The sequence below is a fragment of the Trachinotus anak genome, unplaced genomic scaffold (genome assembly GCF_046630095.1).
Source record: "Trachinotus anak isolate AG129_WGS33_773 ecotype Australia unplaced genomic scaffold, CSIRO_AGI_Tana_v1 ptg000013l, whole genome shotgun sequence".
Taxonomy (NCBI): domain Eukaryota; kingdom Metazoa; phylum Chordata; class Actinopteri; order Carangiformes; family Carangidae; genus Trachinotus; species Trachinotus anak.
The window spans coordinates 6,059,451-6,072,648 of NW_027273864.1; the positions used below are offsets into that span (position 1 = coordinate 6,059,451).

The 13,198-nt window shown below is 45.8% G+C and overlaps 1 protein-coding gene across 5 annotated transcripts in view; it reads left to right on the forward strand.

The window, feature by feature from the left end:
• Positions 1–8,570, forward strand: part of shq1 (SHQ1, H/ACA ribonucleoprotein assembly factor) — a 39,111-nt gene extending 30,541 nt beyond the window's left edge. For 4 of the 5 annotated variants that reach the window (XM_071493779.1, XM_071493778.1, XM_071493780.1 and 1 more), the window contains one exon: positions 7,384–8,193. In XM_071493779.1, coding sequence (XP_071349880.1) covers positions 7,384–8,038 — 655 coding nt within the window. In that variant the 3' untranslated portion in view covers positions 8,039–8,193. Of the gene's footprint in view, positions 1–7,383 lie in introns of all 5 variants that reach the window. The other variant, XM_071493777.1, reaches the window with a different exon arrangement.
• Positions 8,571–13,198: the final 4,628 nt, after the last annotated feature.

Consider the following 13,198-nt stretch of genomic DNA (forward strand, 5'->3'; position numbering starts at 1 on the left):
CGAGACAGACGCGATCAGCTGTGCATGATGGACACAGCGATTAATGGATGTTTGCTGGCTAGGGGGTTGATTTATTTAATCTCCTCACTGTCCCGCACGCATTTCTACTCCTGAAGTTCCCCTGACTGCCGAGACATCGCTCTCAAATTTACAACCTCGTAAAGACTTCAGTGTGATTTAAGCCGCAGGGCCGGCGCTTCCCCTTTACTCTCACAGTCGGAGCAGGACCCTGCGCATTGCAATCAGGAGTGCAACCTCAAAGCACATTGCTCAGTGTTATGGAACTTTTAGTGTTTTTTTTCACTGTTGTGGTCATCGCCGCAGAATTCAACACACACTTCCTTTGTGGAAACTGTTTTAACTTGGCCCCCGCACACCCATCCAGTGCTAATTATCTCCGGATTGTTAGCAGAGAGCATTGCTCCAAATGGAGCTGCAGCCTCTCCAGTCAATTAGCCTCAGTGTGTGCTTTTGAAGGTCCTCAAATGCCAAAGCCCCTGCAGAGCTTCTGGACTGCAGAGAAAGAAGCGAGTTGCCTCATTTTCTCTCTCTTTGTCTTCCCCTCCCTTTATCAAACTGCTTGGAGAGGAGCCAACGTAGATTCATGGCAGCCAGTGCAGAGAAAGCTTAGAAGCCCTGGTGTTGTGTTACAGTACCTCAGTTAAAATCAGAAGGGCTACAACTTCCTTTCTCAGTGCCGGTTCACTCACAACCATCCACCCACCCTTATTAATTGGGTCAATTAGATTCAAGCAGGGGGAAAAAAAAAAATGGCGGCATACAAGTGATGTGCTCCAGGGTTAGTCTGAGAGGAGGGACGTGAGGCAAGATTCATGTTTCCATATGAAGTCGTTAGTTTAAGGGGGAAATCTGGCTCTTTGGGTTGTTTTCTGGAGTGTATTTTGCGACTTGTCTGCGAGATGTGTGAATTGGACAATCGCACATTGTGCCTGAGGGTGGAAAATGGTTCAGGGACAGACTCTGAGTCTTACACCATAACAAGTCATTTGACAGACTCAAATAATTGTGAATGGGTATGTGTGATGGGAGCAGTCCCCGAAAACACTGGGTGTTGTTTTCACTGAAGAAAAGGAGCACAATGAAAGAAAGTAGAATGTGCGCAGCACCACATGAAAACAACAAAAGAAGCCGCCAAAAATGAAGTTGTCAACAATCTTTTTTTTTTTTTTCCTTCGGAGTATGAAGCGTCCCTCAGGGTTTCCACGCACTCTCTCTTCCTCCCTCTTCTCATTCACTCTTTACATTGTGTTCATGACAATGCCGTTGGGAAGCGTCGTCGGCAGCCCCCCCCCCCCCCCCCGCAGGGAAAAGCATCTGGGTGTCCAACAGCTGGGAGCGTCTCAGGGCAGCGAGGTCAGGCATGGGGTCAGTGTGACAGCAAAGACCAGTGGTCAAATGCCTTGAAAGTGCACTTGTGCGTGGTGGCATGGTGTTAATACCCACCCACCCACCCACCCACCGACTCCTGCTGAGCACGGCTGGTCACTTCACCTCAGCTCACCTCTCTGTGTGATTGTAAAGCACAAGGCGCTTATTCCCCAGATTTTCCCACCGGCTGCTTAGCGAGATATGTGTTTTCACCTTACCTGTGCCCAGGGGCTTTCTCTGCAGAATTAAAATGAGGTGATAGAGGCTATTTCTGTGGTGTGATGCTCCCTGTGTGGAACGAAATGGGGGAATTGTGCTATGGCACAATGGTTTTCTGTCGCCCCTCCCAACCACACAGCTGATGTGACACCCAGATGTTTGCTGGAAAGGACTTCCCTAGAAAGCATTGCACAACTGTGAGATGCCCGTCCTGAAAGCTTTGAAACAGATAATGGAGCTGCTCTATCTGATGTCAGCCTCAGCCCTGAAGGAGATTCTAGGGGCCCCGCTGGGGAGAACAAAGACACGAATGTCCCCCAGCTAACAGGGATAAGTAGTACAGATTTCCTCCCAGCATGAGGCCACTCCAGCTTTTTGTCTTGAATACACAGGCTCATCTTAAACACAGACTTACACAGTATGTTTGCATAATTTCCTCTATCCACATTTGGAGTGCCCACTCCAGTTATTAGAGTCGATTAAAGTAGAGGGATTTTTTTTTTTTTTGTCTTTGCAGCTTCACAGGCTGTGCATTTAGATGAAGCCCTATTAAACAACTTCCTACAACCTTTTTAGAGATATCTTGAAGAGAAAGTAACAGCTGAATATAAAGCAGACAGGCTGAATAGCTACTAAGACAATGAATGTTCGAAGGATTTCACAGATCAAATGGTGAGAGAGGAGACAGTAACAGCAGATGATGAAGAGCTGAACACAGTTTGTAGTAAATTTCCCGCAATCCCAACTGTAGGGTCTTACTCAGACCTGAAAATTTTAACTTTTCATGTTGCATTGTTTAAAAAAAAAAGGAAAAAAAAGAACTAAGCCTGAGGGCTGTAAGTTTTTTAAGCACGGACGAACTCAGTGTGTATTGATGAAAATTTCAGCTCAACTTTTAAACTTAAATGATGAAGTGGGAATACAACAGAGCCTTGTTAGCTGAGGCATACTTTGTACTGCTACATCCTGACTCCAGTTCCACCAAACCACAAAAGCCTTTAAGGGTATTTTGTTTTCAGAAAAAGTCAGTGTTATCTTTGTAGATTTGGCCATTTTTTCTACTAGTTATGATCCCTTGTTTTTAAAATCTGTATTATTTATTTGCTCTATGCTTTAATTTCAGAGCACAGAGACACTACACTGTAAATTTCAGTAACTGGAAAAATTGAGGTGTATACACATATGTGAGATCAGATAAGAGCGCACATTTATAGTCAATATCTCCAGGAAGATATTCATATCGTGTCAGTTATACACATGAAAAGTGCCACAAATAGACAAAAGAGCAGAGAGATTTAAACATGTACCCAAACGTGGGTTAACCCGCCGAAAAAGGCGATGAACACCTTTTACACTGTCAGACGAGTTTGCCTTTCTGTTCGGACGAAGGACACACACACAACTGCAACTGTGCTGTGAAAGATGGAAAAGGGGCAAAATTTAGCAGGTTCACCCAGGTATTGTATTTACATCACTGCTGAGCTGATGAATACCCACATCTACTGCAGAGTCATTTGACCTGGATGTGAATGTTGATTCTACACTTTTACATTGCAGACAGAGCCCGATGTTAGCGGGTCTCAGCGGGTTTTTTGGCCGGTTGAAAAAGGGGCTTTAGCGTACTTTCTTACATCCGCAAAGCAATTCACAGCAATGACAACCAAGCCCACAAAAATACATTGTAGAAGACATTTTCCTTTAAAAATAGGTCGAGAGATATTTATGCCACAATTGTATAAACCACATATCAGTGTTTCTACAGTACAGTAACTCCTTTCTTAAACAGCTATAAGTACAATCCAACACTGAATACACACATCTGTGTTTCTCGTTTGTGGAATCAGAGTGGCATCCAGTGCCTCGGACTGTTCCAGTATTCAGTCACACTGACGGATCACATCTCCCGGTGTCAGCTTTTATCCCCCTCAGCTAGTGAATGATGCATTTTGCGAGTAACGCTGAGGAAGTCTGGTGCTCATATTACACAGATTTATACATCTGAAGACAGGCTTTATCTGAAATGTTTTCAGCAGCACAGACACGCTGAATGAGTTGCTCTTTCAGTGAGCACGAGCCCGATGAAAGAAATGTCACATTGTAATTTAGCTCGGCTCTTTCACCTACATGCACAAATTCACTCGCTCTTCCCATTTTCATCTGAAGACTCTGGCAGATGGAGGCGTCTTTGTCTCACCAGAAGTTTTCCAACCTTGAAAAAGCCACCCCTCCTCAGTCTAATGAAGGCAAGCCACAACAGCGGTGTGGTAATGACTGGATTGTGTACAACATTATCCCTCCCCCCTCCTGGACAGAGCCTTTGTATTCACCGCAGCCCGAGCTTCTCCCACCACAGAGCAAGGCAGGGGAGAGAAAACAAGCGCGCCTTTCCAATGCTAACTCAATAATGACTTCCCACGGGGGAAAGAGAATACGGGGTGGTCTTTGAAGTGGCTGTGCTGCAGGAGACTCTTCTGCCCCAGCCTCGCTACAGGAAGCTCTCACATGGGTTTTATAGAGCCTGGGACCCAAACAGGCTCCATACAGCATGCACACACTCATCATCATTAGTCGAGGTTAAGTTAATGTCTCGATATCCTGTAGGTATTGTTTGAAAGAGCTATTTGTCGTTGTTAAAGTTGTGCAGGACTTGTGGATTTTAGCTTTAGTGACATTCACACATGGTGCTGCACTCAATCATCCAAAGAATGCACCGGTTTATTGTTGTTCACACATAAATCACCTCGTCAGACCACGTATATGTGACACATAAGCTGATTGTGTATGGAGATTAAGCATTTCTCATATGAGACAAGGTGTCTCCAGGATGTTTTTTTTTTCTCCTACACAGGCGTTCACCATACTAATTTCTATGGTCTCAGGATGTTAGCAGAGAAATTTTTCATCTAGTGCCATCACAAGATCAAAATTTTTATTTGTCCAGAACTAGGGCTGCACTATTAAGTGAAATAAAAGTGCAGTATGCCTAACTGCAATATCTTAATGACAGGAGCTGCAGTGTTTTTGATAAACGTAAAATGTGTCACAACATTGTTGTGCATTGTTAGCACCATAAGCGTTGTGGTGCTGCAGAGATGCCCAAGCCTCCAAATCATATTCTTCAGACGTAAAGGAACATGCTTGTTTGATACAAGCCCCAAGTGTAAGTCAAATGCAAAAAGATCCCTACTACTGAAACCCTGACTCACAGTATCTGCCAAAATAATTGCAATATGATTTTTCTTTTTTTCTTTTCTTTTTTTTATTTATTTGCATATCATGCAACCTCATCCAGAACTTTGGTGTTCATCAAAAGACCTGCAAAACAAATGACATTCCCATCAGCCTCAGCTGAACTTAGTGATAATGATCCACATAATGAAACACACTAAGCTAAGATGGTGAACATGCTAAACCTTATACCTGCTTACTGTCAGTGGAGTTAAGCCCAAAGCTCCAGGCATGCAGACCTTAATCTGCCCTCTGTTAAAATAATGTTTGGGGGTGCGTTGGTGGGGACATGTTGCTTCAGGCCCTGGTGAAAGACGAATACAATCCAGGAAGTCCACTTTAATTATCATATATCTGTGAATCTGGAGGCTTGTCAGAATCCAAAATACTGCATAGCAGTTTATAAAATTATGAAACAGGATTTCACAACTAAAAATCCAAGCACACTGGTTCCTACTGAAGACATAATCTTTAAAATAAAAATGTATATTGTGTTTGCTTATTCATTTCTGGTAATGATGGAACGAGCAACAAGCACATAGGAAAAAGATGGTACAGGCTTTGGCAACACAGGTGATTTGTTGACAGTAAAGAAGAAAACGTAGGTTAACATCCTCATCCTTTTAATGCAGGAAGAAATCAATTTGGTAATTTCCTCTCCACAGTTTACATGTCTTATTTCTTTTTGTGTCTTGTGGGCTTCATTTGACCACATTTGACTGATTTTATATCTTTAAAGTGTTGTGCATTTCAGCCACACTCACAACTCCATGACTGAAACCACAGGGGAAGGTTTTTTCTAGAAATCTTGAAAGGTTGTGAGCCCAAGCATCTTAGCAGGAAAATGGACCTCAGATAGTGTTTTCAAATTCTGCCACATAGTGACAAAGAAAACTGGCAACAACAAAAAATCTTTTGGATTCCTGCGAGAAAGGGTGTTCTGCCCCACCCCCACCCCCAGCCTCCACACTCTCCATTATTCCCACTTAATTCTTTTCTTTTCCTCAGTGTATAGAGAAGAATGTGCATCCAGATGATATATCACAACTATAGGATCTGTTTACACAGTCCCTCCTGAGGTCTTAAATGAATGCGCAGCCGCCACATGCTGCTTCCATAAACACTTTAGTCTCCAGAATAGGGAGCTCATTAGGACAGCTCGGTAATGAGGAGCCATCCTGGTGCTCAGCAGTGGGTTAATTGGGCCGGAGAGGGCAACCGGAGCCGAGTGTGAAAACGTGAATGGCGGCGGAAGGAGTAGCCTCTCCACACATACACACCCCCTATGCATTAACACACACAAACACACACCAGCCCAGCACACACATTTCTATCCCACCCTGAATGGACAGAGTCTGAATCACAGTGACCCACAGAGGTCAGCTCGTAATCACCATGGCAATGGGGGCGGCACGCACGCCCTAACCGCGCTGGGAGACGAATAGCAACCACTTAAGTTTTAGGCAGCGTGGCGGGCATTCCCAGCGTGAATAATGTGCAGACAGGGGCCTCCCAACAATCTGATGGCTTTACACAAATGGGGCCTTGTAGGAGGACATTCATCAGCAATAAAACACCTCTCTCTTCAAGGAGTCTGTTGTGTCTTCTGTGGTGACACAGCTATAAAACTGGGGCTGCGGGATGGAAACATTGTTTAATGTACTGCTCTATGAGGGCATTCTCTTAATCTTAATCTTTGGAGGCATTTAGCTGTGGGGCTGCAGTTTGGAGGCTTTTCTCTGTCCAGGCTTTTATTGACTGTATTGCAGTCACACTTTGTGCACAACTATCCACGGTCCCCTGCTTCTATTCTGCAGGATTTGTCCTCTCAGGGTGCTTGTTCTATCAGTTCCTACTGCTGCCTGATTGTTGGGTAAAACGTTTAAAAAAATAACCTTGCCATGCGTCAAAACATTCTCCAGCCTTGTTGGCTGCTCTTGAAATAATTTAATCAAAGCACAAATGCATCTTCTTGTCTGGTGCAAAAGGTGCCTCTGCTTGGTATCAACCTCCACAAGCACAGTCTGTTTATTACCAATCACCGTTACATCTCCTCTTGCACTGCAGAATGCGGAGGTGAAAGTGTGTGTGTGTGTGTGTTTGCATGTGTGGAGCAAGGTGGAGGAGGAGGGGTGTGCCTCTCTCTGTAATCCCTCTCAGTTTCTTATCACCTCTCGCAGGGAGAGCAGCAGCGGGGGGAGGAGAAGCCCTGTGTATCAGCAGCACTCCTCTCCCTACATTATTAAACATCCATATTTCCATATTTCATTGAGCCCCCCGCGCCTCGGCAAATCGCGGTCTACTTAGCATTCAGATGAGAATGGGATTTGGTTAATGGGTATTAGATTTGTAGATGGTTATCCTCTGGCTATGTCTTTAGTACGCACAGCCAGTCGATCAGTCAGTCGTTGTGCCTCACTCCTCTCCAGCGCCACTGATGAAGTTATAGTTGGATGTCTTTTTTTTCCCCTCTTTTTATAGTCATACACCAGTTTTAGTAAGAAACATTAAACAACTTCTTCTTTTTCCCCCTCTTCGTCCTCACAGGTCCAAGAAGGTGACAGCCTTTGCAGCAATGTTACAAAAAGCCTCCCTGCGGAAAAAAGACTTGGAGCTGGAGCTTGAGGAGCTGGAGGAGGCAGCAACAATGGTGGTGCAGGAAGAAGAAGGAGACGGAGAGCGGGCAGCTTCCGAGAGCACTGCGATATCCCGCGGTGACAGCAGCGGCGCTTCTAGTGACAGCAGCAGCAGCAGCTCGTCAGATGAGAGCGAGGACTCTGAGGCTGAAGGGCAAAGCTGCACTGAATCCAACCAGAGAGGAGGAGGAGGAGGAGGAGAGATGTTTAAGGACAACCCTCTCCAGCCCCAACCCACCTCCGCTGCCTCTCCCATCCCCCAGGAGCCAACAAGCACACTCTTCTCAGCAGAGAGGAAAGTGGACGCCCTCCCCTCAGCTTCAGAAGGCACCAGACAGCTGATCCAGGAGCTGGGGGAGCGGGTGGTGGAGGAGCTGAAAATCTCTGAAGACTCCAGCTACAAAGCAGCGAGAGACTGTTCACAGCTGAGCACCACCGAAGCAAAGACTGAAGCAACATCTGGGAGGAGCAGCGGTGGGACTTTCTTAGAGCTGAGCCCTCGCAGAAACCCGCTGCTCATCGTCCAAACTCAGGACGATCCTGATGACAGTGACTTCATTAGCTGATAGAGAGTGAAAGCCGCTCGATGAACTGAAATGAACTGTTAACTCCATGTAAGTGATGTAAGGAAATGTGTCTTTTCGTGTTTTTCTTTTTGTGTTTTTGGAATTTTTTAATACTTCTACTTGACCAAGATTTTCAGCTTCAACCCTCTTCTAAAGAACCTTATTCTCCATTTGAGAGCTGGTTAACGAGCATGTGTAAGCTTTAGTTTTCCACATTTCATTAGAAGAGCCAGGCCGCCTCCTTCCTCTTCTTCTTGTCAGACTTTTGTGCGACTGCTGCTTTATAGCCAAGCTTCCTGTTTGTTATACAGCTCCATTTTTAATTTCTGAGCGTACTGTGTTTGATTTTATGTGAATTATTTCTGCTTCTTTTTAATTATTCAAGGAAGTTCAATAGCATCTGTGAACATCTGCTAATAATGCAGAACTTCTCTACTTCCCATGTATATTCCACTACTCATAGGAACAAATTCAATCTGTACATCCATGTTGGGCTTGAATAAACGAAACAGGAATGTCTTTCCAGGAAGCTGACAAACATTTGTTATTGTTCATTGCTGTATATCACTCAGCCAAGGTGCCTGGCAGAGCGACTTTGAGGGAGCTATTCTTTTCCTAATAAATAGTAGGAAAAGCACTAACCCCTTCCTAAAGCCCCGGCATTGATTGAAGAGGAAAAGACTCTGTCGGCACTAAACAGGGCCGCAGAGCACGCTGGAGTGATTGATTCATCTGGCATGAATGGAGGAGCGCCGTCGACACAGGTCAATATCATCGGCCGCGTCTAGCAGGCGAGAGAAAACGAACAAGGAAGCACATGTCAGGCAGATAGATGAGGGCTGCGAGCAGGACTGTGGCACGGCAGCCGTTTGTTTGAGAGATAAGAGCACCCTGGGGCCTGAGGCAGCCGCGAGATAGAGGAGCTGAGAGCCAGCAGAGACAAACTGACACTCCGGCCAGCTCGCTCCTGTCCTTGTCCATGTCCATGTGCGATGGCAGCAGCAGAAGGCAGGAGGGAAATATGACGCTGTGTGTCCCCTGAGTAGAAGAAAGAAATACAGAAATGACCCAAATTAGCAGGATTTGTCAGGTTTTGTGATCCAAATGGGTCGTAACTGACAGAGGGAGTGACTGATCAAGTGTCGCCTCAGGCTTTTTCCCAGGGAATTTCAGCCGGCGTGAGCGAAGGCAGCTCAGGAGCCACCGGTGATGATGGTTCCTTAGGTAGATGCTGTCTGTGGCATTGTGTTACCGAGATGGATGGTGTTGTTAAGCACCACCCAAGAAGAGACAGCCTCCTTGCACCAGCCCCTCGGGAGCAAGCATCATCATCGCTGTGACTGAGATGAGTTACGCCGTGAAAGTCGGCCCATTTAAAACCCCCTTCATTCCGGGGACATGAGTCCGGGGACTGTGCATCCCCCGCAGGCGGTCATCCCTTCTCCCTGCTGGGGTTTTGAATTGATTAAGTGCCACTGGGCTCCGTTGCCGTTTTTCATCTTAAAGTGGCCTCCATATTCCTCCATTAGTGCAGCCGACTCGGAGCCTGACCGTGGGGGGGTGCATGGCCACTCCAGTTGCTTCTTCTGCAATTAATTCTCCTCAGAAACTGACAGTTTTCAAGACACTAGGCCACATTTTAATGAACGTAGCTGATAAATTATACAAGGCAGTAATTAATGTGATGTCTATGCTCCATTTTGACTTAGATTTGATAAATCAGCTCTTTATCCATGTACTGAGTATGCCCTCTGACCCTCAAGGATCTAAGAATCCAGAGTAATGTGTTCAGGACCCATGTAGGCCACCTTGGAAATTAGCCCATTAGCAACAGCTCATGTCCAGTAATGAGGGTGAGCTCTACCAAGCCTCATGATGTATTTGCTTTTGATATGTGTAGACAAGCAACTGTGTATTTCATATGTATTTATATGCTTTTTTCTTGCCAAGAGTTAGATGAAAAGTTTGATACCATGCTCACTGAAATTAAATCTGAAGCTCGCTGACTGAGACTCACTGCACCCAGCCAAGAAAGAATCCAACACATAACCCCCCCCCACCCCTGTGAAACCACAGTGTGTTGGTTTTATTCTTCAGTTTCTGAGCAGCTCAAACAAACCATATTAAGTTTTAATTGTTGACCTTTTGTGGTGGTGTTAGATGGATTTTTTTTTTTCAACCATTGGACAGAGTCTGGCTGGCTGCTTCCTTTACTTCCAGTCTTTATGATAAGATGAGCTAACATCTCATGACTGTGGCTTCATATTCAACAGATTCATAGGAGAGCGGTATTGATCCTTCAATCTACCTCAGCAGCAAAGAGCTTTCTTTCAAAGTCTTTCACTCAAGACCCACTTACTAGTTTTTAAGGGGTTTTCTTGTAGTTTAGTTTGTCTTCATAGGTCTTTGCCATATTGTAATTTGTTCAGTATCTGCTGCTGACCTTCACATCCAGATCTACTGTATCATTGATGACTTAATCTCATGTTGTGGCGATGTTAATTTCTGAGTACACACAATATGCAGCACAGTGTATGAGAGGATTGTGACTTAAAGGTCTCATGTTTTTCACTTTTTTCAGAAGATATAATTGTGGTTTTAAGAACCAAAAACCATTGCAGTGTAGTTTTACATCTCCTGTCTCAGAATTCTCTCTCGAGCTCTTGTAACAACAGGTCAGTCAGCCAATCAGAAGAGAGGCTCTGAACCTCTCCTGACCTGGCAGACTGGTTTTCTGAGTGATTGTATAAAAACTTTAGATGTCAGGTAAAAACTCCAACAATGACTGGATGGTGGGTCCAGGTGGGCGGGGCTTGGGGCATGGCTGAGAGTGGCGACTGCTTTGTTGTGACATCACGAAGTTACCAAAGTCCTGACGGCTCGTTTTAAGGCTCAGTTTCTGAATACAGGCTGTGTGTGTATCCCTGTGGACAGAGCACTTTGATACTTCCACACATTAATATAGAACTTAGACCGGCTTTATAATCAAAAACCTCATGGAAATCTCACTTTATACAATATGGGACTTCTGCCATCTGTATGTGGAGAGAAGAAGAATTTGACCACATGAGCAAACACATGGACTCATTTGAAGTCACTCAGGTTGGATGTCTGTGGAGAAGAAGTGAGCCATTCGGTGCTTTCATATGTGCCGTGACCTCGCTTGCCCTACTGTGAATAGAAATTTCAAAAATTATCTCACTAATGCGAAATGCATTCCCTCCTTTGTGTTTGTTTTAAACAAGAGAGGCAGCAGCGAGGACGGCATCTTCACTGCCTCACTGCGACACACTGCCTCTGGTTGATTGTAATAGAAAACTCAATCTCCTCTCCCGCTCCTGAGAGGCAAAGTGATTCTGGTGCTTGAAGAGATTAATAGCCCTCAAGAAGAAATGAATCAGGTGCTCTCCAGGGCCTGACTCGTCCAATGGGCGTGCAAATAGAAATCCTTTTGTGCGCCCTCTCTCTGAGGCAGCTGTGTTACCCGGTGTGGCTCGGCTCTCCCTTTTTGTGGCCTCGGTACTGTGTCATGTCGCTCCAGGCTTGGCCGGCGAAGAGACGAGGAGCGGCTCCGGCGCTCGCGAGACAGAGAGAGAGAGGCAGGTGGCCCTTCCCTTCAGCTCATTCTTCGGGGCTTTGTAGTCGGCCCTCTTGAAATGACTGGCGTATGGTAATGAGGGAACGAGTGCATGGGATGTGTCAGTGTCTGTCGGGCTGACAGTGCTGACAGGGAGGGATTATCTAAATGGGCTATTTTCATGCTCTTAATCACAAAAGAAACAGTGAAATACCCCCTAGCCGCAATGTGTGGGAGCATATGTGTGTGTGCATGCGTGTTGACAGCGCCGGCATCCACTTGTCGTCAGTAGCGTTGCCTGGCTGATTCACTCTAATTGGTGTGAGCAATGTCCGTTAAATCACTCCCTAACTCTCAGTGGACATGTGCTATCAGGCAGCTTAATGCTGCAAATTGCCTCTGCCATGCTGGAGCTGTGTGTGTGTGTGTGTGTGTGTGTGTGTGTGTGTGTGTGTGTGTCAGTGAGAGTGAGAAAGCCTCTCATCATTTTACCACCTTGTTAAGTGCGCGGGGTTGCAGGGACGTTGTTAAAGTGTTAAGGTAGGGGAGAATCACCTGGAAGAGTGGCTGCACTTCAAACTCTGACCTGCTGAGATCTGAATGAGCATTAAGAACTCTGCCACTTAGTAACAGCACAGCGCTGCTCCTGAGGACATGACAGCTGAGATGCAGTACAGCTCAGCATAATTTCACACTGGTAGACAACAGCACATTTCTAATGAGGCTGCCTCCACACTGTGGTGTCTCCAGCCTGCTCTCCTTTTGTCCACAACAGTTGCTCCTTATCTGAGCCAGTCCACGCTCGAGCGTATGTCTCCACACTTTTCCAAAAGAGCTCCAGTCTTATGTTTGTTTTCATAGCTAAAACAGCTGTCAAACACGATTAATATTTCAGTGAGAGACTGTGCTGGAGGGAACCTCTAAGTGCTAGGGGAGTTGGAAACAACAAACCGACGCTGTTGCTCTCTGGCGTTCTCCCTCTTCGGCTGCGTCTGCTGTATATACTCGGCTGCTCTGCTTTCATGGAGCTGAGCGGCTCTTTTATGACTCCTGAAACGCAGCAGCGCAGGATGGAAATCAAAATAAACCGGGTAAAGCTCTCCTGGTTGGTGTCAACAAGCTGTTGGTGTATCACTTCATTCCAAGCTGTGTGAGATTGAACAATCATCGGACAGACTCTTTGATATTTTCTGTTCAGAGGGAGGCAGATGAGAGCTTTGTGAGAAGAAACAAGAAAGAGGGAGACTCTGAGCTGAACCTCCGAGGCAGTGGCTGTGTTTGCTCTGCCTTTTGTCCACGGGACGGTGCCCTATGGCCTGCGTGTGAAGTCCACGTCTCTGCCCCTCCTGGCTCAGAGCAGAGCAGACTGAGCCTCAGACTAATGATGCCTCACGGATGTTGGTATGTTGCAACCAGACGGTGAACAAAGGTTTCTCATGCTTGTGCTCCCCGAGCGCTCTGTAGACAAGCTCCCCTGACATTACCAACACTAGATCTTGACACAGATAAAAGCTGCTGCCTGCACGTAACACAGAAACACACTCGGCTCCTTGTCTAAATTTGTTCAGCAGTGTCAGTCCTGG